The sequence below is a fragment of the Notamacropus eugenii genome, chromosome 1, assembly GCF_028372415.1.
Source record: "Notamacropus eugenii isolate mMacEug1 chromosome 1, mMacEug1.pri_v2, whole genome shotgun sequence".
Classification (NCBI taxonomy): domain Eukaryota; kingdom Metazoa; phylum Chordata; class Mammalia; order Diprotodontia; family Macropodidae; genus Notamacropus; species Notamacropus eugenii.
Genome location: NC_092872.1, coordinates 377,884,682 through 377,911,800, shown reverse-complemented (window position 1 = coordinate 377,911,800; position 27,119 = coordinate 377,884,682). Strand labels below are relative to the sequence as shown.

Below are 27,119 nucleotides of genomic sequence, written 5' to 3'. Positions count from 1 at the left end.
ATGGAGAGGTAATTTTGGACCCTTTGGAGGGGAAAAGTAGGGGACTGGGTGGGGGTGGAGGGCAGCCACATTCCTTAAGAAGCAGCTGGGGGTGGGGGTGGGGAGGGGGGGGAAGAGAAGGCCTTTTCCGCCCAGCCTACGCCTGCCGGCAGCCTCCTTCAGAAAAGCTGTTTCAGGAAAACTCCTGAAGCTTGGAGAAAGATTAAAATAGTCCCCAAAGGGAAAAAAAAATTCTCAGTGTACCCCCCTTCCCCCCCACACAACAAACCCACCGATAGGAATGCTGAGTCAATCTGTCATCCACCCCCACATACACCCAGCACCCCTTCCCCATCCCAGCCATGCAGCCCCCAGTCCACAAGGGGAAGGGCAGGGTGATTACTTCTCTAGGGAAGGTAGGTTACCTGAAGTGGCAAATGCCCGTCGACTTGCCTCACCAACCTGGAATGGGAACCTTGGTGAGAATAGGCCCCTCTCAAGCCCACTCAAGGATGAAAACTCCCAAATTGTTATTGTTGGCCTTGGGCTTGTAGAGATGGTTCCGGGAGCGTTTGCCCATAGGTGGTATTCAGTTCCATGTCTTCCAGCTCCAAACTGAACATTCTTTCTACCATACCTACCAACGTGAGCAAGCTAGGGATAAAGGTGGGGCTGGACAGCCCCTAAACACAGCACTCAAAGTTAACAACAAGATGATCTAGGTGAGTCCAGAGGAAGGTGAAGGTAAAGTCTTGTCTTTCCACCTGATTTGTTCTTTGGAATCAAATCTCCATCTCGGCCAATTACTTGGTCTCAACCCTAAAAACTAGGTGTCTGTCACTGGCCCCTGACTGTTCTCTCCCTTTCTTGGCCTTGAGTTTTCTGGGATGGAAGGTTTCCCTGCTGCCCAACCCACCTTTTCCCTACACAACTTCCCCCCCTTTGTCCTCCAAATCTGAGGCAATCCTGAGGTAGATAGAAGCAGTGTGGAATAGTGTAGAGAGTCCTAGACTTGGAGTCAAGAAAGGTCTTGGTTCAAATTCTGCCTCTCACAAAAGGTGTGTAGCCCTGGGCAAATTAGTTAATAATCTCTTTGTATCTCAGTTTCCTCACTTACATAAGAGGATTGGATTCCATTGCCTCTAAAGGTCACTTCCAGATCCAAATCTATGTGCTTATGAGATGTCAAAATACTAAAAGCTAGCATTTATAGGATGCTTTAAGATTTACAAACTGCTTTACGTATGTAAAATCACGTTTCATTTTCACCACAACTCTGTGAGATAGGTGATTTTCTTATCCCCATTTTATAGATGAAGAAACTGAGTCTGAGTGATTTGCCTAGCCCTAGGGTCATGCAGCTAAGTAAATGTCTGAGACAGGATATTTTTTTGGGAGGTGGGTGCGGGGAGCCAGTCAGTGACTTGCCCAGAATCACATAACTAGTAAATGTCTGAAGTCAAAGTTGAACTAAGGTCCTCCTGACTCCAAGGTGGTCACATCACCCCTGAGGGAGGATTTGAACTCAGGTGTTCCTGGTTCCAAGTCCTGCATTCTGGGCATTATGCCACCTAGCTACCACAACGCTCCTCTGGGACCTTCTGGACAAAATTCTGCTTCTTAGGTGCTACTGAAGGCCTGGGCTGCAAAAGGAACTTCTAACAATAGGAAAGAGAAATCCTACTTTCTCTGTCCTCCCAAACCTTTATAACCTTTCTCCTCCTCTTGGTCTCTGAGATTTCAGCTTAGCTCAGACCCTGTCAAGGCTTGATACTTGTCTGGCAGCTAGATTGTCGGGCAATGTGGAGACTTGTACACAGAAAGATCTAAGTTCAAGTCCTAGCTTCTCTCAGCTCAGTTTCCTCATTGGTAAAATAGGGATAATAAACGCACTTACCTCTCAGGGCTGGTAACTTCAAAGCCTATATCAGTGTCAGGTGATTATTATCACAAGTCTGGAGCCTGTACCAGCCTTACCCAGGCAAGTTGTTGCCATAGCTCCCCTCTATGCTGCTGGTTTCATTCCTGGCTCTGCCCAGTCTCTTTCTCTCCTATTGTGGTTCCTACTCTCCTAATCCAGTCACTCATTCAAAAGATATTTATGGGGTTGGGGGTGTAGTGTAGGAGGAGGTCCTGGGCAAGGTGCTATGGGGGGGAGGGGCCCAGGATGAATAAGAGTTTCCATCCTTAGTGAGCTAGCTCCCAAAAGGGAGGATAAAACCAGCACCATTGTGAGGTTCAAATAAAGTAGTGGATGTAAAGCACTTTGCACACCTTAAGGTGCTATACTAATGTGAGTTATTCTTATCATTAGCTCCAGTTACCCAGCCTCCAATCTTGTGATAGCTTCATTCCCCGAGCTTTCTACAGTATTCCTGCTGGGCTCAAACAATGTTTTTAGAGCAATACAAGGGTATGCTGGCAATTGTTTAACAACCAGGCTCTGCAGAAAGAAAAAAAAGGTAGACACACATACACACTTTTAAGTTTAATTTGCATTATTAACATTTTCTCACATACTTAAGTCTAGACAATCAACGAAGCAAAAAATCAAGTCCTGATTTATAAGGATTGCTGATTTCTGAGGTGTAAGCGCTTACATTGACAATTTAACAACAGGTTCTCACAAGTGTGTTAGAATTGGCTCCCTGGTGAAAACACATAACTCTAACTAGACCACAAGGTAGAATAAGAAGCGAATGGAGAAAGAAATATAAAGGGATAAGTGGATTGAAAGATCACACCTGTTTGAAGGAATCAGGAAATAATAGTGGCTCTGGCTTTACATGCATTATCTCATTAGATCCCTCATAAATACTGTGAGGTAACTGCCATTATTATCCCCAATTTATACATGAGGAAACTGAGACTCACTCAGTTGTTTAATGGGAATAAGCATTTATTAAGTTCTTACTATCTGCTTCGTACTGTGCTAAACGCTTTGCAAATATCTCATATGATTCTCAAAAAAAACCCTGTGAGGTGGGTGAGCTTTTCTCATTTTATTATATTTTATATTCTTTTAAAATATTATATTTTAAATATAATATTTTATATTATATTTTATTCCCATTTTATAGCTGAGGAAATTGAAGCAGAGGTTAAGTAACTTGCCCAGGGTCACAGAGCTGCTAGTGTCTGAATTTCAGCAAAGGTCTTCTTGACTTCAGGGTCAGTGTTCTCTGCTTTTTGTAGGAGATGGCATTTGAGCTGGACTCTAAAGGATGGAGAGTGTCAATAGGTGGAGATAAAGATAGGAAAGATATTCTCAGTGAATCATTGCATGAAAAAAGGAGGAGAGTCAGGAGAGCATAGGATATGGTTGGGGCACAGTATGTAGTAGAATTTTTCTGGAGAGCTGCGCATATACAGGGCATCCCAAAGGTCTTAGTGTAATTTAAAGCTTTGTGAACTAAGACTTTTGGGATACCCTGTATAGAGGTACAACATGCCATAAAACTAGAATTATTAACTGGGATCAATATACTGAAAACTTGAATGTCAGGTTGAGAAGCTGGTCTTCATTCAGTAGCCAACAGGGAGATGCTGAAGGCTTCTGAACAGGGAAGTGATGTGATCAGAACTGGGTCTTTAGAAGATTCATCTGGCAAACTTTGCAGAATGGATTGTTAAGGGGGAGAGGAGACAGGAAGCTTAGTTAGGAGGTTATTTCTATAGTCTGAGCAAGAGACGATTGAGGCAAGGAGAGAAAAAGACATGAAAAAGAAACAAGGAGAAGATAGAATTACATGGGGAGAGGAAGACAAATATGACTGAGTATGATTTGAGCCTGGGTAACTGGGGGCGTGGAGATGGAGCCCAGAAGGGTTGCAGTGTTTGAGGGTGACAACTCCGTCAGCTATTTATACCCAGAATGCACTTCCACCTCCTTTTATCCCCCTCCTCCTTCCCTGCTGCTTGGAGACTGGGGAGTGAGGACAGCTTCCTGAAGCTGCACAAACAGCCTGATTACTCATTGATGGACAAGACCATGTTGCCAGGGCATGGATCAAAGAGGACAGGGAGAAACTGAAGGCCTTCAGGGAGACCTGTGGGCAGCCATCTCAGCAGAGGAGGAGTAGTAAGGAAGAGACTAGGTCCATGAACACATTTTCTTGGGGGAGGGGAATGTACCTAATAGGGATGGAATTGGACCAGAGGGTTCCTGAGTTTTGTAAGAAGAACTGGACAGATATTGTGGGTCCCCTTTCTTCTGAAAAGGTTCAGGACTTCCAACTGTATTTACTCAGACCAACTCAGAAGGTAGCATGCATTCCCCAGAGGTGAGAAAGAAAAGAAGGAGGTAGGATGGTTAGGTCCAAAGGTAAAAAAAAAATTCCAACCAAGAATCTCCCTAACAATGTGGTACAATAGATTTGGATTCAGAGATCTGGGTCCAAATCCCATCTCCTGTTTTTACTATCCTTTTGATCTTGGACAAGTCACTTAACCTACCTAGGCCTCTATTTCCTCATCTGAAAAGTATGAGGGTTGAATTCTATGGCTTCTGAGATCCCTTATGGCTCAAATCTATGCTCTTATGGGTTCAAATGCCAAGTCTACCTCTTACTGCCTTTATGACTTTGGGCAAGTCACTCCGTGCCTCAGTTTCCTCATCAGTAGAATAAGGGGGTTGGCTTAGATTTCCTCTGAAGTCTCTCCACTCAAACTCCATAAACCTCTGAAGAATCTGAAGCACCTTGGAGTTAGAAGCAAATCTTAGAAGGCATCTACCCAAGTTCCCACGTCTCTGCTCCCCATACCCACTCAGTGCAGGAATCTGGGGGTTTATAATACCATAAATATCATGCTTAAGTTTCATGATTTCATCAGTGTGGGTGCATTCACCACTTAGGTAGATTCCAACACCTCCTTGCTTAGGAGTAAATGCTTTAGGAGTTGCTGTAACCCAAACAAAAAGCCCTGAGGGGTGGAGGAATTTTCCTGGTTCACTGGTCATGAACCTCACTAAATTTAGCTGAAAGTTGGTATCTGGAGAAGAGGTCCACAACCCAGCCCTGGGCCCATATCTGAAATCTTTCTAGTTTGTTTTCCCTCTGCCTGGCAGTTAGAGCTGGCATGGTCTATGGAAAACATGCTGTGGTTGGAATTAGAGGACCTGGATTGGAATTCTAGCTTTGCTATTAATTTTTCTGGGCCTCAGTTTCCTCATCTATAAAGTGAAGGGGTAGGGCTAGGTAATGTTTAAAGTCTTGCACCACTCTAAATCTAGAGCCTGTGATGCTCGTGACTGTGGAAGGTCATGGAAGGGCCTTTGAGAACTGAGGATCCCCCACCCACCCCATACCACCAAGAGGAATCCAAGGAGGGATTTAATAAAGGCATAGGGTGATAGGGTCAGAGGTATAGAGCTGGAAGAGACCTCGGAGGCCATCTAGTCCATTTTACAGAAGAAACTGAGACCCATAAGTGATTGTTCCCAAGGTCACAAAAATAGTAAATAGCAGAGCCTGAATTAAATTCCGGGACTTCTGACTCCAAATCCATCACTCATCCAGGGAGAGGAGCTATGCCCTGAAGCCCTATTAGGCCCTTACCCTGGCTTCTTCCTAGCTGTTTGACCTTGGGTAAATCACTTCACCTGTAAAAGGAGGAATTGGACCTAAGGTAAGGTTCCTTCCAGCTCTAAACCTATGAGCCTATGATGTTTAAGGTCCCTTCAGCCTCTTAATTCTATTTGTGATCCTTTGTGGTGCTGTCTTTCATGAACGGGACCCAGTGGGGGATGTTGAGCATTGAGTCTCCAGATCTGGGGACTGATTTGTGGGACAGTTAGGTGGTGAAATAGAGTCCTGGGCCTGGACTTAAGAAGATCTGAGTTCAAATCCAGCTCAGATTCTAATTATGCGGCCTTGGGCAAGTCACTTAACCCACTTCAATATCTTTGCCAAGAAAACCCCAAATGATAAAAAATATCTGAACAACACTAGTATTACTCCATTCCATTTGCCCCCATACACACACACACACATACACAGAGTACAAACACTCCTACCTTGTCCTGTGATCTGTGATCTGTGGCCAAGGAGCAGGGCAAATCCACCTTGCTCCAAAACCTATAAGTTGTGTGAGCACAGACAAATCTCAACCTTTCTAAGTCTCAGTTCCTTCACTTCTAAGGTGCACCACCTACCTCACAAGATTGTTGGGGGGAAAGTCCTTTGTAAACTTTAAGGCCCTACAGATAGGTAAAGTATTATTAGTACTGGCCTCCCCTTGTTTTGCTGGGGTTCTGCATCCCCATCTGTCACAAAGCACCCACTGGGAATCCATGACCCAGCACCTAGACCCTTGGGCTTCACAGGATCAAAGAGGGCAGGGAGGGATTGTGGGCCTCTAGGGCCCTGTGGGCAGCCACCTCAGAAGAAGAGGAATAGTAGGGAGGAGAACACATTTTCTTAGGGAAGGGGAGGGATAATAGAACTAGTTTCCTCTGAGGCAAGAAATTGGAATGGAGGGACCTGGGTTAGATAAGAAGCTGACAACTGTTGTGGGTCCCCCTCCTTCTGAGAAGGTTCAGGACTTCTAGCTCAAGGAATTGGCAGTATGTATTCCCAGATGCAACTGAAAGCTTTATGGAAGGTCTGGCTTGCAGCCCCTCTGCCCTTCTGTGAAGGGTTGAGAAGAGTCTAGCACCATATCATGAAGAAACCCAAATCTTGGCTCCACTCTCTAAACAACCCTCAGAGTATTCCAGTATGCGTCTGTACTAGATCAGATGGTTCCTTGCTCTTTGACATCAGATCTCAGCCCTCCCTCACTTAAATCCATTTCTTGCAAGTGACGGCATCACCTTCCTGATGCCATGGTCCTCTTCAAGAACAAAGGATAAACAACAATGACATTGGATCCAGCACAACTTCCACAATCTCATGTTGTTGTTACAGTGTGCAGTCCCTGATCCAATCCCTTCCTGCTTTCCCAGTCCCAAAGGGAGATATGTTTATGCTAAATAATATTTATGATTTTTAATTTTTTTAATTGGAGGGAGGATGAGGGGGAAAGATGAAGAGGAAAATAACAAAAGGGGGGAGGTAGAGGAAGGGGACTTGTGGTTGTGTGTGACCATTTGTAAGGGACTTAGTCTAGCGCCTGGTGAACAGCAGGTGTTAGTAATAAATACTTGTCACCTTCTCCCTTTCTGCAGTCCGACTCCATGATAGTATATCAGAGGAAGGGCACCACTACCTGATTTTTGACCTGTAAGTATCAACCAGAATCTTTTGCTGCTGGTCACTGATGTCAGTCCTAGGTTGGGAGGAGCAGTGACCAAGGCCAACCCAACATGGGCAGGGAGGGAGGTTCCAGCACTACCCTCTGATGCATCTGGGACCCTGAGGGCTGAGAAGTCCTACTGAGAGTAGATCTAAGAGCTTTTGTGGGGGTCTTTTATGAGGATATGAAGGTCAAAGAGGTTGTGACTTGCCCAGGGTCACATAACTAGTAATGACTGGGGCAAGTTGGATCTGCTCAGCTGCTGGCTTCGTGGAGAAACAAGAACCATAGAATGAATTGTGGTTTGGTTGTCTCTGTGTGCCATGTTCCAGGTCACTCTCCTCTTCTCTGCTTCTGTGTGGGGAGGACAGGTGTGAGTGTCTGTGTGTGTGTGTGTGAGTGTCTGTGTGTGTGTGTGTGTGTGTGTGTGTGTGTGTGTGTGTGAGAGAGAGAGAGAGAGAGAGACAGAGAGACAGAGAGAGAGACAGAGAGAGACAGAGAGACAGAGAGACAGAGAGGCAGGCAGGCAGAGAAACAGACAGAGAGTTGCTTGGAGGGTCTTCTCTTGATCTCTTAGACCTGGTAAATTCATAGGCTCGTGGAGTCCTACATTTAGAACTAGGAGAGACCTTAGAGGTCATAGGGTTCAATCCCTTCATTTTATAGGTAAGGAAATTTAGGCTCAGAGAAATTATGTGACTTGCCCAGGGTCACACAGCCAGAAAATGTTGGAGAATGGTTTTCCATTAGAGGAACAAACCCCAGCCTGAAATAAATTCAAAGAGGAGGTCAGAAACACAGGGAAGATTCTGTATCAAGGAGGGTAGGGGCTGTACTCTTTTTGATTTCATGAAAAAAATATTTTCCCAGCCTGTGAACCTTATTTATTCTGCTGGTTCACTGGGGCATTAGTACCACAGGGGAGGCGAAGGGACTGAGCCCCAGAGGTGAGAAGAGGGTAGAACCCTCCCCTGCTATTGTGGGATTGTAAGCACAGGTGTTTTCAAACACACTGAAGGCTGTGTTCAGCCAGGGAGTATATTTAGGAAAAAGAGGGACTCTAGCCATTGCTGTAAGTGAGGAGAGTGACCCCATACATATCTGCTGCTAAAGAGGGTCATAGTTTGAGGGGGCAGAGAGAAAGAAGGAAGCAGGAGGGACTTGGGATGGTCTTGGCTTTCTTGCTTTATATCCCTGTGTGTTTTGCTTTGCTTTGCTGGTGTACCAGCCCTGGTGGGGCATGTGTGTGTGTGTGTGTGTGTGTGTGTCCCCAGCTCTTGGGGGCTGGGCTGGTTTGCTAGAGATTACTCTCATCACTAGGGTGTGGGGCCTAGGAGGGCAGCCTCGGAAGATTGACTCCATGTCTTCTTCACTTTCAGGGTCACGGGTGGTGAACTGTTTGAGGACATTGTGGCCCGAGAGTACTACAGTGAGGCTGATGCCAGGTAAGTGTGAGAGAGGTGGCATTGGCTGCCTGACCTCAGAGCCTCATACATCTTGTGGGAAGTTTGTCTCCTGCCCAATGCTGGCCTCAGTTTCCTTCCTAGAGTTTTACCCCGTATCTGTGGTAACTAGAACTCATGTCCCAGGGCCAATGTTGCCCAGCTAAGCCTCTGCTCTGAATATCTTCTCTCCTCCAAGTGAGAAAATAGCTTCAAACAGGACTTCAGGGTCTTCATGCCCAAATGACCTCACACAGAATGTGTGCCCTGTTTCTTTTAGGAAGCATTTGATCTGCCCTTCTCTTTATGTTCTCCATAGTCATTGCATCCAGCAAATCCTAGAGGCTGTGCTCCACTGTCACCAGATGGGCGTGGTGCACCGAGACTTGAAGGTGAGACGAGGAAGAAGGTGGGTGATATGGGGTGGGAGCCTGGGCATGAGCCCAGACTACAGAGTGTGGGAGCTACCAGTACCTCCCTGGAGTGGTATATGAAGGGGTCGTGATGGCGCACGAATCTCCATATTGATGAGCTAGGGCAGGGACTTATACAGTTAAGCCTGAGATGCAGATACTTTATAGTATTTGAAAGCTGGGAGGAGGATCTCCCAGGTCAGGTAGTGTTTGCAACTGTGGGGGAGGCTGCAAGAGGGCTACACATGCTGGAGGTGTCTGGTGGAGAGGACACTTCCTTGTGACTCCGCTGGCCAGCATTGCCTGGGCTGATGGAGGAAGAACATTGGACGCAGTGATGACAGAGACAGAGAGTCACTAGTTCAACCTCTTCCTGAGGAGCATCCCCACCAAGGGATTTTCATGCAACCCCTTCCTGAAGACCCATGGAAGCAGCCCATTTCCCCTCAGGACAGCTCAATACTTTGGTCAGTTTCCTCTTCCATCTAGCTGAGATCTGTCTTCTCTATAACTTCCACCCCATTAATTCTACTTCTGTCCTCTAGGACCAGGCAGAAGTCCGCAGTCGTGTGCCTTCTGGCTTGTTGGCCCTGGCATCAGGGAAAAGAGAGGAAATGGATTCAATGACTCATTATCATTGGAGCATAGATTTAGAGCTGGGAAAGAGCCTTAGAATTCCTTAGCCCAACCCCCTGATCTTACAGGGGAGAAGACTATGGAACCTAAAGAGTATGACTGCTCTGTGTGAAGTCACACATGGTGGTAAAGCTAAGGTTTAAATCCAGGTCTGAGAAGCCCAAATTTGCCACTGTTTGCACTGTGTAGCCCTGACCCAATGTTCTGGATTCTCAGTAACCTAGGGCCTGTAATATCAAATTACAGAAACAGACTCTTCAGGGTGGAAAGGGTCCTCAGAGGTCAACTGGTCCTGTCTTTCACTCTCTGAAGAGTTATCTTCTGTTGGTGCAGTCATGTCCAATTCTCTGTGACCCCATCTGGGGTTTGCTTGGTAAAGATACTGCAGCGGTTTTTCATTTCTTTCTCCAGATCATTTTACAGATGAGGAAACTAAAGCAGGGTTAAGAGATTTGTCCAGGATAACAGAACTAATAGGTGTCTGAGACCAGATTTGAACCCAGGTCCTCCTGATTCTAGAGCCAGCACTCTATCCACTGCACCACTTAGCTGCTCCAGATCTTCTGGAGCATATCTATTAGAGTACCTCCAATGACAGGGAGCTCACTACCTGATGAGTCAGTTTGTTCAATTATTGTATAACTCTTGCTGTTAGAAAGCCCTTTTTTATATTGAATTTCATTCTGCCTACCTGAAATGTCTGCTCATTAGCTCTAGTTCTCTCCACTGGGGCTAAGCAAGCCAAATCTGGTCACATCATAGTCCATCAGATACTTAAAGACAGTGATTATGGCTTCTCCAATCCCTTCCTCCCCACCCCAAATCCTTACCATGCCTCATGTGTTCTCTTCTCCAGGCTAAATATTGCTAGACCTTTTAATTGATCTTTGAATCCTAATTATGATACATTTGTGTGACCTTGGGCTAGTCACTTAACCTCTAAAGGCCTCAGTATCCTCAACCGTAAAATGAAAAAATGTTGGAACTAATCTTGGTATCAGTGTGAGATGCTGGTCTATCAGAGTATTGGACTAGATGCTCCTGAGGTCTCTTCCATCCTTAGAAATTTGGTTCTATGATCTTAGTTTAAAGATCTTTCCCAGCCTGGTTGCCTAAAATATGGTTCCCACAACTAGATAAGGATGCCTGTGTGGAATGTGTTGATTGTTGCGGGTCAGGCCAGGGCTTCCCCTGACCCCATTGTCTGGGTGTGTTTCTTAAAGAGCTCAGGTTAGGAGACTGAGCAAGTGAGAAGTGAGAGCCCTCCTACTGGTTCCATTCCCCTGGTATTTTAAGCCTGTTGCTCAGTAGCAGGAATGAAAAAAAAGCAGCTCAAATTTAGGCCACTTCAGAGAGATAATTAGGGGCACATTCATCAAACCAGGGCACCTCTGGCACCAGGAGTGGAGACTCTTTGGGAACACTGTCCTGGGAGAATGAATGAGCCATTAGTGAGTTGAAGCAGACTGGGACTATATTTAGCTGAGGCCAGTCTATCTTTGGGCAGCTGGAAGGTCAGGCTTTGGTCCACTCAGAAGCCCAGAACACAAAATCAAAAATCAACCACTAAGAAATTATAAATCAACTGCCTGGGCTTAAAAAAAATTCCCAAAAGTAAAAGGGGAAAGTGTCTCAACGAGAGATCTAACAGTCAATTTTCAAGACATGTTATGTCTTCTCTTAGGGTCTAGGACTTCCAGTTTACCCCTCCAGATTCCAAAGCTATTGATGAATGAATGGAGGTACTGTTAGGAGAGGTGATGGCTGGTGAACCTGTGGTTGTATGCCAGGTCACAGGGAAGTACAAATACTAGCTGTGCCCAGGCGAGGAGAGAGCCTCTCAGCATCTCACTTTGCCAGTATTTGGGGCATTGAGTGAGAATTAAGAACAATTAAATCAGTAATGTTAGAGATAGAGATGATAGGGGCAGTGATGATGGCTACAGTCATGATTGATATAGCAATAATTAATCAAGGCAGGAGTAATTAAGGGTAGGTGTAGAGGTTAAGGATGCCATAATGATGGGGACAGACAGGAAAGAAATGGTTTAGTATAGTAGAAAGAGCCTCAGTGTTTTTATCTGGAAAATGGGAATTAGAATTTTCTACCTACTTTGCAAGGTTGTTGTGAATAAAGTGCTTTGCAAGCTTTTACGTGTAATATAAATGAAGGCTCTTATTATTATTAAGAGAGAAATAGTAATGGTGGAGGCAGTGATGACAGAAATAGGGATGACAGAGGTCGTGATGATGGAAATTGTGATAACGGATGCAGGGAGGCTGGAGTCAGTAGTGACGGAGATCTTGATGGTAGAAGAAGGGATGATATGGGCAGTATTGAGAGAAGTGGCAATAACAATGTAGAATATGGCAAACGATAAAAAAAGACAGTTAAGATGGAGGCAGTGCAATTAATAGCTGGCACTTATGTAGTGCTTTAAGGTAGACTTTAAGGACTTTACCTACATTCTCTGATCTGAACTCTACAACAGCTCTCTGAGGCAGGTTCTTCAGCTATTATGGTCCCCATTTTACAGATAAAAAAAACCAGACACTTAGATTGAGTGATTTACCCATGGTCGCAGAGCTGTTTTTGCTCAGTCCCTTCAGCCTTGTCTGATTCTTTGTGACCTCATTTGGAGTCTCCAGCTCATTTTACAGATAAAGAAACTGAAACAAACAGGGTGAAGTGACTTGACCAGGGTCACACAGCTAGCAAGTGTTTGAGGCCATATTTGAACTCAGGAAGATGCTTGTTCTAGGCCCAGCACTCTATCTACTGTGCCACCTAGCTTCCCAAAGATCATAGAGCTAGTGAGTATCAAAATCAGGATTTGAAGTGAGATCTTCCCAACTCTAGGTCCAGAACTCTATTCTCAGTGGAGTCATTGAGGATCAAGGGAGTGATGTCAGAGAGATATCTGCTGAATCCCAGCTGACCTTACTGATATCTTGCCAGAGCCCTGCATCACTCCCATGACCCCAGGAAGCTGCAGATGCAGGGGTCATGTGAATGAGCAATTCTGGAGACTGTTACTCTTTGAACCCCATGCAACTACTCATAACCAAAAGTCACTAGGGCAGATTCCACAGGGGTTCAATCCCAGGAGCCAAGAGCTCTGCCTTAGCTTTTTCTCTGGATACTGATACAACCATTTTCCTTCTGGCTCCAACAGATTTCTCTGACTGAAAAGCAATATTCATTACCATCCTTGAATTGCTGTGTGATCTTCACCAGGTTAATTTCACTTCCATAGATTCTCTAGATTTAGATTCTCTAAACTGTAAAATAGTGGAGCTGGGTTAGATAGTCCCTCAAGTCTCTTCCAACTTTGCAATTTTAGTAGTCTGTGATGCTCGGGAATAGGTCCCTGCCCATCACTGGGCCAATGAGAAGGGAGCCCTTGAGACTCATTTCATAGTACATTCTGTCTTAGGGAAAGACAAACTCCCAGGGTAGGCCAAGGTATTTGAGGGAATATGTCTATTGAAGTTTATAAGTTTATAAGTATGAGGACAGAGGTTGAAGTGGAGAAGACTGTGATTCAGGTACTGAACTTCTTGGAAAAGGAGGGAGAATGACCTGGGTACCAGTGAGAACCAGGCACCATGGTTTGGATAGAGATTCTAGAAGGATAGAGAGGACCTCAAGAGATTGCTGATGTGAGAGCAAGGAATATACCCATTTCTCTTCCTTCTAGCTCTATGTGTCCAGGGACTTAGGAGAAGGCACATCCAATAGTGGAGAGGGAACCCAGGGGATGAAGTGTCTTTTGGTAAAAGGCAGATTACCACAAGAAGCAAGAAGGTGGAAGAAATCTAAGACAATGGGAAACTTGTTAGCAAAGAAGAGAGGTTCTGGAGGGCATAGTGAAAGGCAGAGCAGTATGAGAATGCTGAAGGCTTAGGGCTGAGGGGGATAGGGATGAAAGATTGGGAAGTGGTAGCAGGGAAGGGAGATTTTATCTAGGTAGCCTATAATTCTGAATCACAGGGATTTGGAAAGTAGGAGAAAATCATTTGCTAGCCATTGCATGCATTTTCTCGCGCCTTCCCTGAACTGAATCCGCCCTGGGTGCTAGAATTTCTAGTTAAAGCTCTGGGTCAGGACCAGATATGAACCCCTTTTTGTTTGGGTGATCTCACTGAAGAGCAACTTTAATCCCACAAATATTTATTAAATGCCTACTCAGAGCACTGTTTTGGGTCCTGGGAGAGATGGTTTAAGTAAGAGTTTTAGAGTAGGTAGAGTAATAAATTAATAAGTACCTGCCATGTACCAGGCACTGTGCTAAATGCTGGGGGTACACATCTTAAAAAATTCAATCCCAATTTTCAACAAATAAATAATATGTAGTCCCTACCCTCATGGAGTTCATGAGTTGTGGGGTGGGTGCAATAAGTATGTACATAGATAATACAAAATATAGAATGAGCACGTTTTAGTAACTCAACAAATTGTGTGTGAGGTCTGAGGGGAAAGGTCATTGATTGATCAAGAGTGATGAGGGATAACTTCCTGGAGGAGGTATTGTCACAGTTCTAAGGCTGAAGATCGAAGGAGAAATCAACTGAGTGTGTGTGTGTGTGTGTGTGTGTGTGTGTGTGTGTGTATGTGGGTGTGTGGTGGTTATTCTAGCCTTGCCTATCCAGATGCCCCTTCTAGCAGCCTCAAGCTTGAAATCAGGGCCTCAAGTGGCATGGTCATAGTGGTCTTAGTCAATCTTACTCCCTTTTGGTCTTTTTTCTCACACCCCGCCCCTTCCATTTGCCTTTCTCCTCAAAGGTTATTATCTATCTGGTGGTGCAGTGGATAGAGTACTACCGTAGGAGTCAGGAGGACCTGAGTTCAAATCTTACCTCAGACACTTGACACTCACTAGCTGTGTGACCTTGGGCAAGTCACTTAACCCCAATTGCCTCATCCTGGGTCATCTCCAGTCATCCTGATGAATATCTGGTCACTGGATTAAGATGGCTCTGGAGGAGAAGTAAGGCTGGTGACCTGCACAGCCCTCCCTCACTCAAAACAAAGTCAAGTGCAAGTCATGTCATTATTTGGCATGGTCTTCTTTGGCAATGAAGGATGAACACACACACTATCTACCTACTCATTTTGTGTACTTACTATTACATGTAGTCTCACCTTAGACTGTAAGCTCCTTGAGTTCAGGGACTGTTTTTGCCTTTCTTTGAATCCCCAGCTCTTAGCACAGAATTTGGCACACAGCAAATGCTTAATAAATGCTTGTTTCTTGACTGACTGCCTCTCCTTTCATCCCCTCTCCTGTGAAGCCGGAGAACCTGCTCCTCGCATCAAAGCTGAAAGGGGCTGCAGTGAAGTTGGCTGACTTTGGCCTGGCCATCGAGGTAGAAGGGGAGCAGCAGGCATGGTTTGGTGAGTGGGTACTGGAGGAAGGATGGAGTTGGTGTGTTTGCAAGGGGGATGGTGTGGTTTAGAAGGACCTCCTCACCTCCCTTCCCATCTCTACCTACCCTGAAAATGAGAGGAGGAAAAAAGGCAAAGCATTTGATGGATCCCATGACCCAGCCAGGGTCCAGGAAGCAAATGCAGCACCCCAACCAACTCAACCATCTCAGCTGTCACCATCTCCTCTGGTCCATGCTACTCAAAGTAGCTCCTGAGGTCTTTTCAATAACTTAGTGATAATTTCTCCCATTGTGTATATAACACTTTATTCTTTTCAAAGTGCTTTCATATCCATTCTCAGGTGATCCTCACCATGGCCCCATGAGGTAGGTCATGCAAGCAAGATTATTCCCATTTTGTAGAGGAGGAAACTGAGACTTGAAAAGACTTGACCAAGGCCACACATTAAGTTAGTGGTAAAGCTAGGGCTAGAACCCTAATATTCTGAATTGAAATCCAGCACTCTATTGATCACAGCCTAGAGTGTAGCAGACCTGGAGTAAGGTGGACGCTTAAGCCTTAGCCTCAAAGTTCCATTTGGGTAAGATCAAGCACAAATTCTGTTCCTAAACAGCAGAATGGCTGGGGTAAAAGATCTCCTTTTCTTTCCTTTTGTATTGATTCTTTTCTCATACTCCTTCTACCATGACAGTACTCACTACACCTACAACAGAGATGGGAAAAAGAAATTCAGAATGGAAATGATTTAGTTCTCTATACTTTTGATTCCTTTTCTCTAACTCATTCTATCATCCATGATCAAGCTGAGATTTCCCAACTATAATTTTCAGAGGCTGTGCTATCCATTATCAAACTCTGGGAATACTTCTGGAGTGTTGGTAAACTTCTTCAATAGATCAAAGATTTGGGACTTTTATTTTATAAGTAATAGGGAGTCATCGAAAGTTTTTGAGCAGAGGCAGTGACAACATCAGAACTATAGGTTAGATATGTACAGGATAGATTGACAAAAGCATCTGAAGGTAGGTAGAATGATTAAGAGGTTATTGTAATAGTCCAAATATTAAGTCACAAGGGGATAAATCAGGGTGATAGCCATGAGAATGGAAAGGGGATTGCTTCATTGCTAGTTCATCCCTCATAGTCTTAGAAGGAACCTTTCCTAGGCTATTAAGATTAAATCATCCATCTGTTTTTGCTTGTTTTTGTCTGCGGGGAGCAGGCTTTGCAGGGACACCAGGGTACCTCTCCCCAGAAGTTCTCCGAAAGGACCCATATGGGAAGCCTGTGGATCTTTGGGCATGTGGTAAGTTTAACTGAAGTACAAGTAGAAGAAATCACTCCATCAGAGCTCTCTTGTCCTATGATAGACCCAGTGAATGAACACTCTAACCTGGCTTTTGACAGCAGAGATATCCAGGTAACCCAGAGGGTTCCAGGTAACAACAGGGTCAGTCATAAAACCTGAAGCATGCCAGATGATCTTTCCCATGTTGTCTGGTATGTCCCCCCTGCCCCAGGTCTTTTTGGCAGAACCCCTTTGGAGGTAGGCTTTATTAAGCACTTACCTTGTGCCCTGCACTATGCTAAGCACTTTACAAATATTTTTCATTTGAATCTCACAGTTACCTTGTGAAGTAGGTGCTATTATTTTCCCCATTTTATAACTGAAGAGACTGAGGCAAACAAAGGTTTGCCTAAAGTCTTAGTTTCTGAAGTTGAATTTGAGCTCAGGTCTTCTTGACTCAAGACTCTATCCACTGTGCCATCTAGCTGCCTCAGGAGCTAGGACTCCAGAGAAGACCATGCCATGTGTGTGTTCTATCTTCCCACAGGTCATTATTGTGCCTAATACAATCTCCTAGGAAGGGTGTATAAGGGAGGAGGCATTCATGGGAATGCACATAATGTGTCAGTCTTATTCTTTTAGCAACATTACCAAACCTGTGGGATGATTGTAATTGTCCAGGTCCCAGGAATCCAGGGGCTGCCATACGGGGACCTTGTGGTCGGCTGATGGTAGGAGGTCATGTAAGCTTCTTTCTCTGAAAAGCCCTGTTAGTTATCCCTGTGTCTGTGACAAGGAGTGTGCCCAGGGCTGCTGACATGAGCAAACAAAGTGAATCCCCTGTGATCCCTCAGAGTCATCTCATTCTTTCCCTTACCCTTTCCTCTGTTTGCTATGCCAACCAGATGAAGGTTCCTTCTCTATCGTCCCTTTCTCAACAATGTCTGTTAGTACCGCTGCCATCTTCGTTCATTCATTCAGTAAGCATTTCTTGAGCATGTCATCGTTGTAGTTGTTGCTCGGTCATTTTCTACTCATGTCTGACTCTTTGTGATCCCTTGGGGTTTTCTTGGCAAAGAAAAGGGAGTGGTTGGCCATTTCCTTCTCTATCTTGAGTATTTACTTTATATTAAAGCGTGGGGGAGTTACAAGGATAAATGAGTACGGTCCCTATGCACTGGAGCTTGCTCTAGTCAGACATGCACATACACAAATAGCTGCAATCCAAGGCAGGATAGGATAACTGACACAATGAGTGATACATCCTAGCTCCTGAGGCAGCTAGATGGCACAGTGGATAGAGTCTTGAGTCAAGAAGACCTGAGCTCAAATTCAACTTCAGAAACTAAGACTTTAGGCAAACCTTTGTTTGCCTCAGTCTCTTCAGTTATAAAATGGGGAAAATAATAGCACCTACTTCACAAGGTAACTGTGAGATTCAAATGAAAAATATTTGTAAAGTGCTTAGCATAGTGCAGGGCACAAGGTAAGTGCTTAATAAAGCCTACCTCCAGAGTGATACAGGTGATGAGGAAAACGAGACCTCCTTTGAGTGATCTGGCAAGTGTCATGGAGGAAGTGGGCTTTGAGCTGGGCCTTGAATTATGGTAATTGGAGATGGAGGGGGTGGAGAAGGCATTGCAAGTGGAAGGAATGATGTGAGCAAAGCTGTCGTGGCAGGAGAGTACAGGGCATATTTGGGAAATGATGAAGTGACCAGTCTGACTATATATTGAGTACAAAAGGAAAAATGATGGGAGTTAAAGCTGGAAGGAAAGGTTAGGATCAGGTGGCAGAGGGCTTGCAATGCCAGGCTGAGGAATTTAAATTTGGCTCTGTAAGCAATAGGGAGCCATTTAAGGTTTTTGAGCAAAAGAGTAGGATCATGTGGTTTAGAGCTGAAAAGAAACTCGGAAATCATTTTGTCTAGCTATCTCATTTCATAGATGAGGGAACTGAGGCCCAGATTTCCAGGGATATTAATGTAACTTTAGGAAGATTTTTTTGTTATATCATATTATATTATGTTATATATGTTTATTACATTTTAGAGGGACTAGTGAAAAGTACTAGAGGCAGGTAGACTAATAAAGAGGCTATAAGGATAGTCCAAGTATGAAGTAATCAGGTCCTAAACTAGGTTGATAACTATGGGAATGGAAAGAAAGGGTTAAATATAAGAGAGATTATGAAGGAAGAGTCAACAGGTCTTAGTGACTGATTTGGTTTGCAAGACCAATTGCCACAGGTGACTTAGGTTTTAAGACTAACTTCCAGGAAGAATGGAGGTGCCATTGACAGAAATAGACAACAGAGAATGAAGAATGGATTATAGAAGGAAGGTGATGAATCCAACTTTAAAGATAATGAACTTGAAATGTCAGTGATATCCAGGTGGGGATGTCTAGCAGGAGCTTGGAAATTCAAATGTTGGGCTTGAGAGAAAATTCTAGGCTGGAAGATTCAGTGTGAGGAATCATCTTCATGGGGATCATAGATAACAAGGTCCTTAGTTATCATCTAGCCTATCTCTTCCTTTTACAGAGGAGTAAACTGAGGCTCATAGAAAGAAGGTGATTGACTCAATGCCACAGGAACAAAGATACCCAGATATAATTTTCAGGACTCTTCTCATTTCACTTGTCCTGGCTGATAGTGAGGTGGTGGCAATGGAAGAGACTGTTGTTCGTCCTTCGTTCTCAAAGAGGACCAATAATATCAGGAGTCTGATGGCCTGTGTGTGAAATGGATTTAAGCTAGGCAAAGCTGAACAAAGTCATCAGTTTCACTCTCTCCTCTGGAGTCATTGGAGTCCAGTGACAACAGAAAAGTCTTGTTAACTGGCCATGGCCCAGGATGCAGGGGATGATCTTAGCCTTTTAAAAGTAAGATCTTTTTTTGCTCTCAGTTTGTCTGAGGCAACACCCATTCAATGCCTAAGGACTAGGTAAGAGACAAAAAATGGCCTAGTTTATCCATCACAAAAGTATCAATCTGGGAAGGGAAGACCCTCAAAGTTTCTGGACTGAAAACAACTGCTATTTACACTCACTCTAAATCATCAAAATCCAAGCAATCAGCAACAAAGGCTTGGGTTGGGGTTTATTATTTATTCTTCATTCTATGAGAGCCAGAGTGATTTAGTAGCTTCATAGGAATTGCAATGAGTTTTTTAAAATCCTGTTTTTTCAGAGCTATATTTCAAGAAGGGGTCACCAAAGGGGAGAATGTGAGGAGAAAAAGCAGTTGGCTGGAGCAAAATTCTTGGTGTATACCTATAGTTAGGGACCAAGAAGGAAAAGAAGAACGAGAGGAGATTGAAAATTTGGTTACAAAGGAGTATGAGAAAACAGTATATCCAGAGAGGAGAATGTATCTAGAAGGAGTAACAGTTGTTGAGAAGTCAAGAAATATGAAGACTGAGATAAAACCACTGAATACAGTGATTAGGTTATTATCTGTATCTAGCTATATTTCTGCCTCCATAGTTATTGCTTCCATCAATATTACCCTCATCATTTTTGACTCTTCCTGATATCAGTGTCTCACAGTCTTGTTCCTTTTCCCTAGGTGTCATCCTCTATATCTTGTTGGTGGGATATCCTCCTTTCTGGGATGAGGACCAGCACCGACTATACCAGCAGATCAAAGCTGGAGCCTATGATGTGAGTATTGCTTAGTCCTGCAGCTTCTTCTTGGCCCTGTTCATGTGCTGGGGCTGCTATGGTTCTTCTGGCCTGATCCTGCTATTTCTCAACCAGAGATGGTCCCCTTTGTGGGACTTATGGACAGGAGGACTCCTGTACTCAACTCAGCCTATCTAGTCTTGGTTTCTAAAGGCTGTTATAACTCTAGGCACACAATATGTATTGTGGACACATCAAATTTTAGAAGTTAGAATAGTAAAAGTAGCATAGTAATGAACTCAAGATAACGCTAAGAAAATAAAGATGGCCCTTGACAAACCCAGGTCCAGATGTTACATTGCCATCAATCCTTCTGAACCCTAGTAGGGAAAGTGAAGGAAGCATTGGAATTTAGTATCCCTTTGTAAAGAATTTTTGCCCAGGAGGAGGGGTGTGTGTGGTCAAATATCAGATTCAGGCCTATCTGAAGCTTCTTTCTAATGACCCATAACTCAGATCTGTGTGGGGAGTAAAAGGGAAGAAAGAGGACATGGCCCTTCCATGGCTATCCATTTCTGTTTCCTCGCTGGTGTGCCCAGATTTCTTCTAGCTTCCACTGGCCTTGATGTGATGCTTACTTCTTCCCCTTAGCACACCCAAGACTTTTTTCTTCTTTTTTCAAGAGGACTTTACAAGCAATTAAAAGAGAGACCTATACAACAAAACAAGTTCAGAAGGAATAGAATTGTTGAGTTGGAGAGCTCAGTAATCTCATTCTAAAGTATACCTAATCCAGCCTCTTGGGTGGGTACAGCTGCCAGAGTAATGTAGTCTCTCTCCTTCTCATCTAATTAAGCATCTGAACCTGGCTCTATCACATGACCAGATGTCATGCTCCCTCAGAGAGGGACTAAACATGAATATCTCCCCCAGCACCTAAACCCAACACAGCCTTCTTTTGCGTTTCAAAGTTGATACTCCCTTTTCCAGCCATGTTCCTTTTCCATCTCAGCTCCTTTATGAAGCTGAGATAACAGGCACATCATGGGATTAATAAAAGGTGAAAATCTTTTCCTGACTCAACTGCTGGCTTTAATGACCAAGGTATGTCCAGGTTGATGAGCTTTTTCTCCTCCTCACTTTCTTTGGAACTTCCCTCCCTCCCTTTCCCTAGTCTCAAAAGTATCTCTCTTTGAAGCCTAATAGGACACATTTTTATAAATTTACATACATCTTAATAGCACAAGGAGAAGCAAAAACATATTATCTTTGCTAATGGGAAGAGAAAAATAATTTCATAATGCTATTCACAGTTCTTAAGCACTGGAAGGTACTGTCTTCCTGAATGTGAAGTTTTATCCTGGTCAAAGTTGATTCCCTCAGAGTTTAGTGGTGGTGAAGAGTCTGGAAATTGTCATGGAAGAAAAGATTGAAGAAGTTGGGAATATTTGATAGAAGAGAAGACTTAACGGGGATATGGTCATTGCCTTCAAGTATTTGGAGGACCCCCACATAGAGGAACAATGAGGCTGATTCCTTGTTAATCTCCAAGTAAGGCTCCTAGCAATTTGCTCCCCAGCTGCTTGTGTCTTCCCTGACCTGTTCTCCCCCATCCACCACAAATTACATTTTTATTTAGTATATTTTATTATATTATGTGTTTTTCATTTTAACATATTGGATAGAGAACTGTCCTTGAAGCCAGGAAGCTCTCAGTTTGAGTCCCACCTCTGACATATACTGATTTGACAACCCTGGGCAAGTCATTTAACCTCTTAGTGCTTTCTAGGAACTCTGTAAGAGTCAGAAGTTTCAGAGAAAGTGGCATCTTGCATTAGTAGAGGGAGTTCGTTCATCTGGGAATTTCTTACTTCAAGCATATAAGAAGGCCTGATCCCTATCCCTGTATCTTGTACAGTCTTACATAAGTATGTATTGTCTCTCCCTTAGAATTCTAAGTTCCTTAAGCATAGGGATTATTTCATTTTTGTATCCTCATATTGATCAAGAAACATTTTAAAGTCTCCTATATGCCAGGCATTGTATTAGACAATGGAGATACTTGGATAAAAAATGATAAAAACCTTACCCTCCAGAAGCTTATATTCTATGGAGGAGGGAATATATATACATCTAAAATCACACATGCAGAATAAATATAAGGAGAAATAGAAATTCGTGTAAAGTAGCTACATTCAATGTGGTTAGGAGGGAGGGCTTTGGTAGTTTGGGGGAGCAGGAAAGGCTTCATGCAGAAGCTGTTGTTTGAGTATATCTCAAAGGTAGGGATTCTATGAGGCAGAGATGAGGAATGGTCAACAGGGGATGGTCAGTGCAAATGTACAGAGTGGGAGATGGAGTTTCATGTGTGAAGAGTGGAGAGAAGTCCAGTTTTGTCAGACTATGGGGTTTGGGGAGGTGAGTAATGTCCAATAAAGCTGGAAAGTTAGGGTGAAGTTAAATTGTGAAGCCAAATAGAAGAGCTGATATTGTATCCTAAAGAGAATTGGGAGCCACCTAGAGTTTACTGAGTAGGGTAGTGACACTTTCAGATCTATCCTTACCTATGCTTAAGGAGAATCACTTTGGCATCTGCGGAAATTTGAGTGGGGAGAAACTGAGGCAAGGAAACCAATTAGGAGTTATCTGCATGAGAGGTGATGAGAACTTAAACGAAGGTGCTGACCTTGTAAAAGAGAGAAGGGGTAGAATGGGAGTGATGTAGAGTTAGAAATAGCAAGATCTGACAACTTATTGGGTATGTGGGGTAAGGAAGAGTGGAGAGTCAGGGGTAGGGTTGAGGTTATGAAGCCAAGAGACTGGAACAATGATGGTGAGCTTGGCAGAAACAGGTAAGTTTGATAGAGGGGTGGGTTTGGGGGTGTGGAGAAGATAATGTTTTACTCTGGGACATGAATTTCAAATATCTAATAGGCAGTTGGTGATGTGAGCCTGAGGCAAGGGAGAGTGTGGCACTAGAGACAGAGACCTGTGAGTCATCTGCACAGAGATAATTAAACCCATGGGAGCTGATGAGATCATCGAGACAGAGTGGGGACATTCATTGATTGATTGATTTATCAACCTTCCTGGCTGCATGTAGATTCCATTGTACAGATCCAATGGAACATGGAGGGGACTTTAATTTCTTTCCTATGTACACACACACACACACACACACACACACACACACACACACACGTTTGTCATCAACCTAGGCCAAGATTCAGCAAGCCATTCCTGATTATGGAAATTTAGAGATTGTTTAGCCATAATATCGTAGCATTTAGAAATTAAGGAAATATTAAAGATGAACTGGAGATTATCCAATGAGGGTATTCTAGGAATTTCTCTTTTCTCTGTGCCCCCTACCCCAATTCAATAAACCCCAATGATAGACCTCCAGGATGGTTGAAGGGGTTTTAGTTAATGTCACTTTAGGATTATTTGATGGAACTGGGGACTTTTAGTCTGGAAAACAAAAGACTTGGGGACCAACTGGGAGTGATGGGACATGGTGTTGCTTAGTTGCTTAGTTGTATCTGACTCTTCATGACCCCATTTAGGATTTTCTTGTAAAAGATACTAAAGCAGTTTGCCATTTCCTTTTCCAGCTCATTTTACAGATGAGGAAATAAGGTTAAATGAGTTGCCCAGGGTCATATAGCTAGTAAGTGCCTGAGGCTGGATTTGAACTCATATCTCCCTGACTCTAGGGTCAACACTCTATTCACTATACCACCTAGCCATCCCTTGGGACATGATAATTGCTTTCAAATATCTAAAGAGGGATTGGATGCTGCCTCCAGAGGATAGAACTTAGAGTAATGGGCTGGATGCTACAAAGAGGCAACACATTAGATCTGATGTAAGGAAAAACTCTCTAATAGTTAGAGCTTTTCCAAAGTGAAACAGAATGCTCTAGGAAGTTATCAGCTCAAAGGCTAGTCAATCACTTGTCAGGTAATTATAGAGGAACTCTTTTTTCCAGGAGTGGGTCAGACTAAATAACCTTTGAGATCCCTTGATTTCAGGATACATCTCTATCCTCCACCAATCATCTTCAAAACATGAAAATTCTGGACACTCAGGGCTTCATACAAAAAGGGTTTTTGATGTTGTTGTTGTTATATGTAATTAATTTTTTTGGGGGGGGGGCATAGCATAGGAGTCCTGGGCTTAGTGACAAAAACCTTGAATTTGGTGCACACCTTGGACATTTACTTACATGTGAGATCTGGCCAGGCAGTGACTTTCTGTGAGCCTCAGCTTCTTTTTGTAAAATGGTGATAACCATACTTGTATTTCGTCAGAGATATTCACACCAGTTCAATCCAACGAGAATGTATTCAGTACCTACTATGTGTCATGCACTGGAGAGAAAAAAGACAAAAGTGAAACTCAGAAAGCTTATGTTCTACTGGAAAAGCACTTTGGAAACTGTAAAACTAGTGCCTGTCAATAGAAATGTGAACTCTTATCATTATGATCTCTATTTTGTGGCAAGGTGGTGTAATGGACAGAGACCCCATTTCAGAGCCAAGGAAACCTGGGTTCAGGTTCTATCTCTGACACATACTGGTTGTGTGTCATTCCACCTAACTATGTCACCACACCTCCCCTCTTCCCAATTCAACAAACTCTGTGACTCCATATTGCCTCCAGGATCAAATATAGAATTCTATTTGATATTCCAAGCCCTTCATAACCAGGCTGTCTTCTCCTGTTCCAGTCTTCTTACACCTAACTCCATTTGATTTTTTTTTTTTAATTAAAGGGGCCATTCCTTGATTCACTTCTTAAAGAGGCTATTCATTGAATGGGTGTTGCCTCATTCAAAGTAAGAACTTGAAAAGACCTTAAAAGGCACAAGGTCTCCCACTGCATCCTGGGCCATGTCCAGTTGTCCTGATGAATATTTGGCCACTGGACTCAGAAGACTCTGGAGGAGAAAGTGAGGCTGACGATTTTGCCCAGCCCTCCCTCATTCAAATCAAATTCATGGCAAGTCATGTCATCATCTCCTTCATGTCATGGTCTTCTTAGAGAATGAAGGACAGATCATACAACAACCTTTCGATGTATTCTCTGATAAGATGATGCTGACCTCTTTGCTGACTTATCCTAACTCTGAGTGTTTTCAATGGCTGTTCCCTATGGCCAGAATGCTCTCCCTCCTCATGTCAGACTCCTTCCTGGCCTAAGCCTGGATTCCTTTAAGTTTCAGTTAAAATCCCACTTTCTTCATGAACCTTTCCTGATCCTTTTCAAGACCAGGGCCTGCCCTCTGCTAACTACCTCCAATTTGTCTTGTATCTATCTTGTTTGTAGATGGTTGTTTGCACATTTTCTCTCCCATTACACTGTGACCTCCTTGAAAACAGGGACTGACTTTGCCTTCTTTTGTATCCTCTTCACTTAGCATTGTGCCTGGCACAGAGTAGGCTCTTATTAAATGCATGTTGACTTGCTGACTTCCAGTTCTGAAATTCTCTGATTCTATGAGATCATCTAGAACAACCTCATTTTAAAGATGAGAATCAGGCACAGAAAGAATAAGAAGCTTGCCTCAGGCAGCAAAGCCAAGTCAGCGTAAGAGCTAGTACTAAAACCCATTGAATTTTAGCATTCTAAGGAGCCATTTGGGGCAGCTAGGTGACACAGAGGATAGAGTGCCAGACCTGGAGTAAGGAAGACCAGTCTCAGGCACTTTTTAGCTGGGTAACTCTGGGCAAATCTCTTAATCCTATTCGCCTCAGTTTCCTCATCTATAAAATCAGCTGGAGAAGAAAATGGCAAACCACTCCAATAGCTTTACTAAGAAAACCCCAAATGGGTTTGAAGAGTTGGACATGACTGAAAAATGACTGAACTACAAGGGGCTATAGGACTGAAGTTGTCTAACCTCTTACCTCCTGCAGGAAGTCTTCAGTAGTAAACCTTGTACTAAGTCATCTATCTTTGGATTGAGTAGCTTCAGGAAAGGAGAATTCTCTTCCTCAGAAGGCAAATATATTCCATGATTAAGCAGATGGATTTCTTAGAAAGTTCTTCCTTGTGTATTGAGATGAAAGGAGTCACATAGAATAAATTGAATCCTTCATCCTCATGACCTCCCCTTGTCCCTAGTCTTCTCTTTTTCATTCTAAACAGCCTTTGTTCTTTCAGTGTGTGATATGGTTCACATATCTTTCTAATGGTTCAGACATGCTCTTTTTGGTCAGTGTGTATTGCTTCACAGTGCTCAGGATGTGGTCTAACCAGGGCAGAGTACAGTGGAACCATCAGCTTGCCTGATCTGTACCCTAGTCTTCTCTTTCCTTACTCATAGCAGACAACTGATGTATATTTTAATGAATTGAATAGAGTGAAATAGAATTTCCACAGCCCAAGATCCCATTAGCTGTTTTGGCAGTCATCATGTACTATTGACTCATATTGAGTTTGTGGTCAACAAAAAACCTCCAGATCTTTTTCATATGTGTGTCGCTTTCATCTTGTACTTTTTATTTTATGGATTCAAAAGTAGGATTTTATATCTGCTTCTATTTAATTTCATGTTACTTAATTCAGCCCATTGTTCCAGACTTTTTGGATGTTTCTTAATGCTATAGGAATGTGTTATTATTATTACAATATCCTGATGCTATCATCTGTGCATCCATCCAAGTCACAGACAATGATGTTGAAGACTGTCATTCTCAGATTTTCTCCTAGTTGAACATCCCCAGGTCTTCCAATTAATCTGTCACATTCTTTCTGGATTTTCTCACAGTTCTCATCACCTTCAGCTAGTCAGATGCCAGATTGTAAATGACAGTTAATAAAGTCTGGCTCCCAGAAGTCAGGGTGCCATATAGAGAGGAAATACCTTAATCCCCGTTCCTCTCTCTCATTGGCACTGGTTGCCCTCCCAGAGACACTGGAGTTCTGATGTTGCTCAGTTAGGCTGAGGTCTCCAAGTGGCCATTGCTTGTATCTCTGGTAGACCCAAATGAGCAGGGTCTCTGGGCCATGGCTCTCCTGTGCCTGCTCCCCTGCCAGGCAGGAGTTGTTCTGATTGCAGGGGGTGGCCTGTGGCAGGCTAGCCAAACCTGGTCCATTTGC

The 27,119-nt window shown here is 43.6% G+C and overlaps 1 protein-coding gene across 3 annotated transcripts in view; it reads left to right on the top strand.

Moving 5' to 3' along the window:
- The window catches only part of CAMK2A (calcium/calmodulin dependent protein kinase II alpha), an 89,060-nt gene that overhangs the window by 24,174 nt on the left and 37,767 nt on the right, over window positions 1-27,119 (top strand). For all 3 annotated transcript variants that reach the window (XM_072630705.1, XM_072630706.1, XM_072630707.1), the window contains exons 5-10: window positions 7,148-7,202; window positions 8,595-8,660; window positions 8,977-9,049; window positions 15,002-15,104; window positions 16,321-16,404; window positions 19,957-20,051. In XM_072630705.1, coding sequence (XP_072486806.1) covers window positions 7,148-7,202; window positions 8,595-8,660; window positions 8,977-9,049; window positions 15,002-15,104; window positions 16,321-16,404; window positions 19,957-20,051 — 476 coding nt within the window. The remainder of the gene's footprint in view (window positions 1-7,147; window positions 7,203-8,594; window positions 8,661-8,976; window positions 9,050-15,001; window positions 15,105-16,320; window positions 16,405-19,956; window positions 20,052-27,119) is intronic.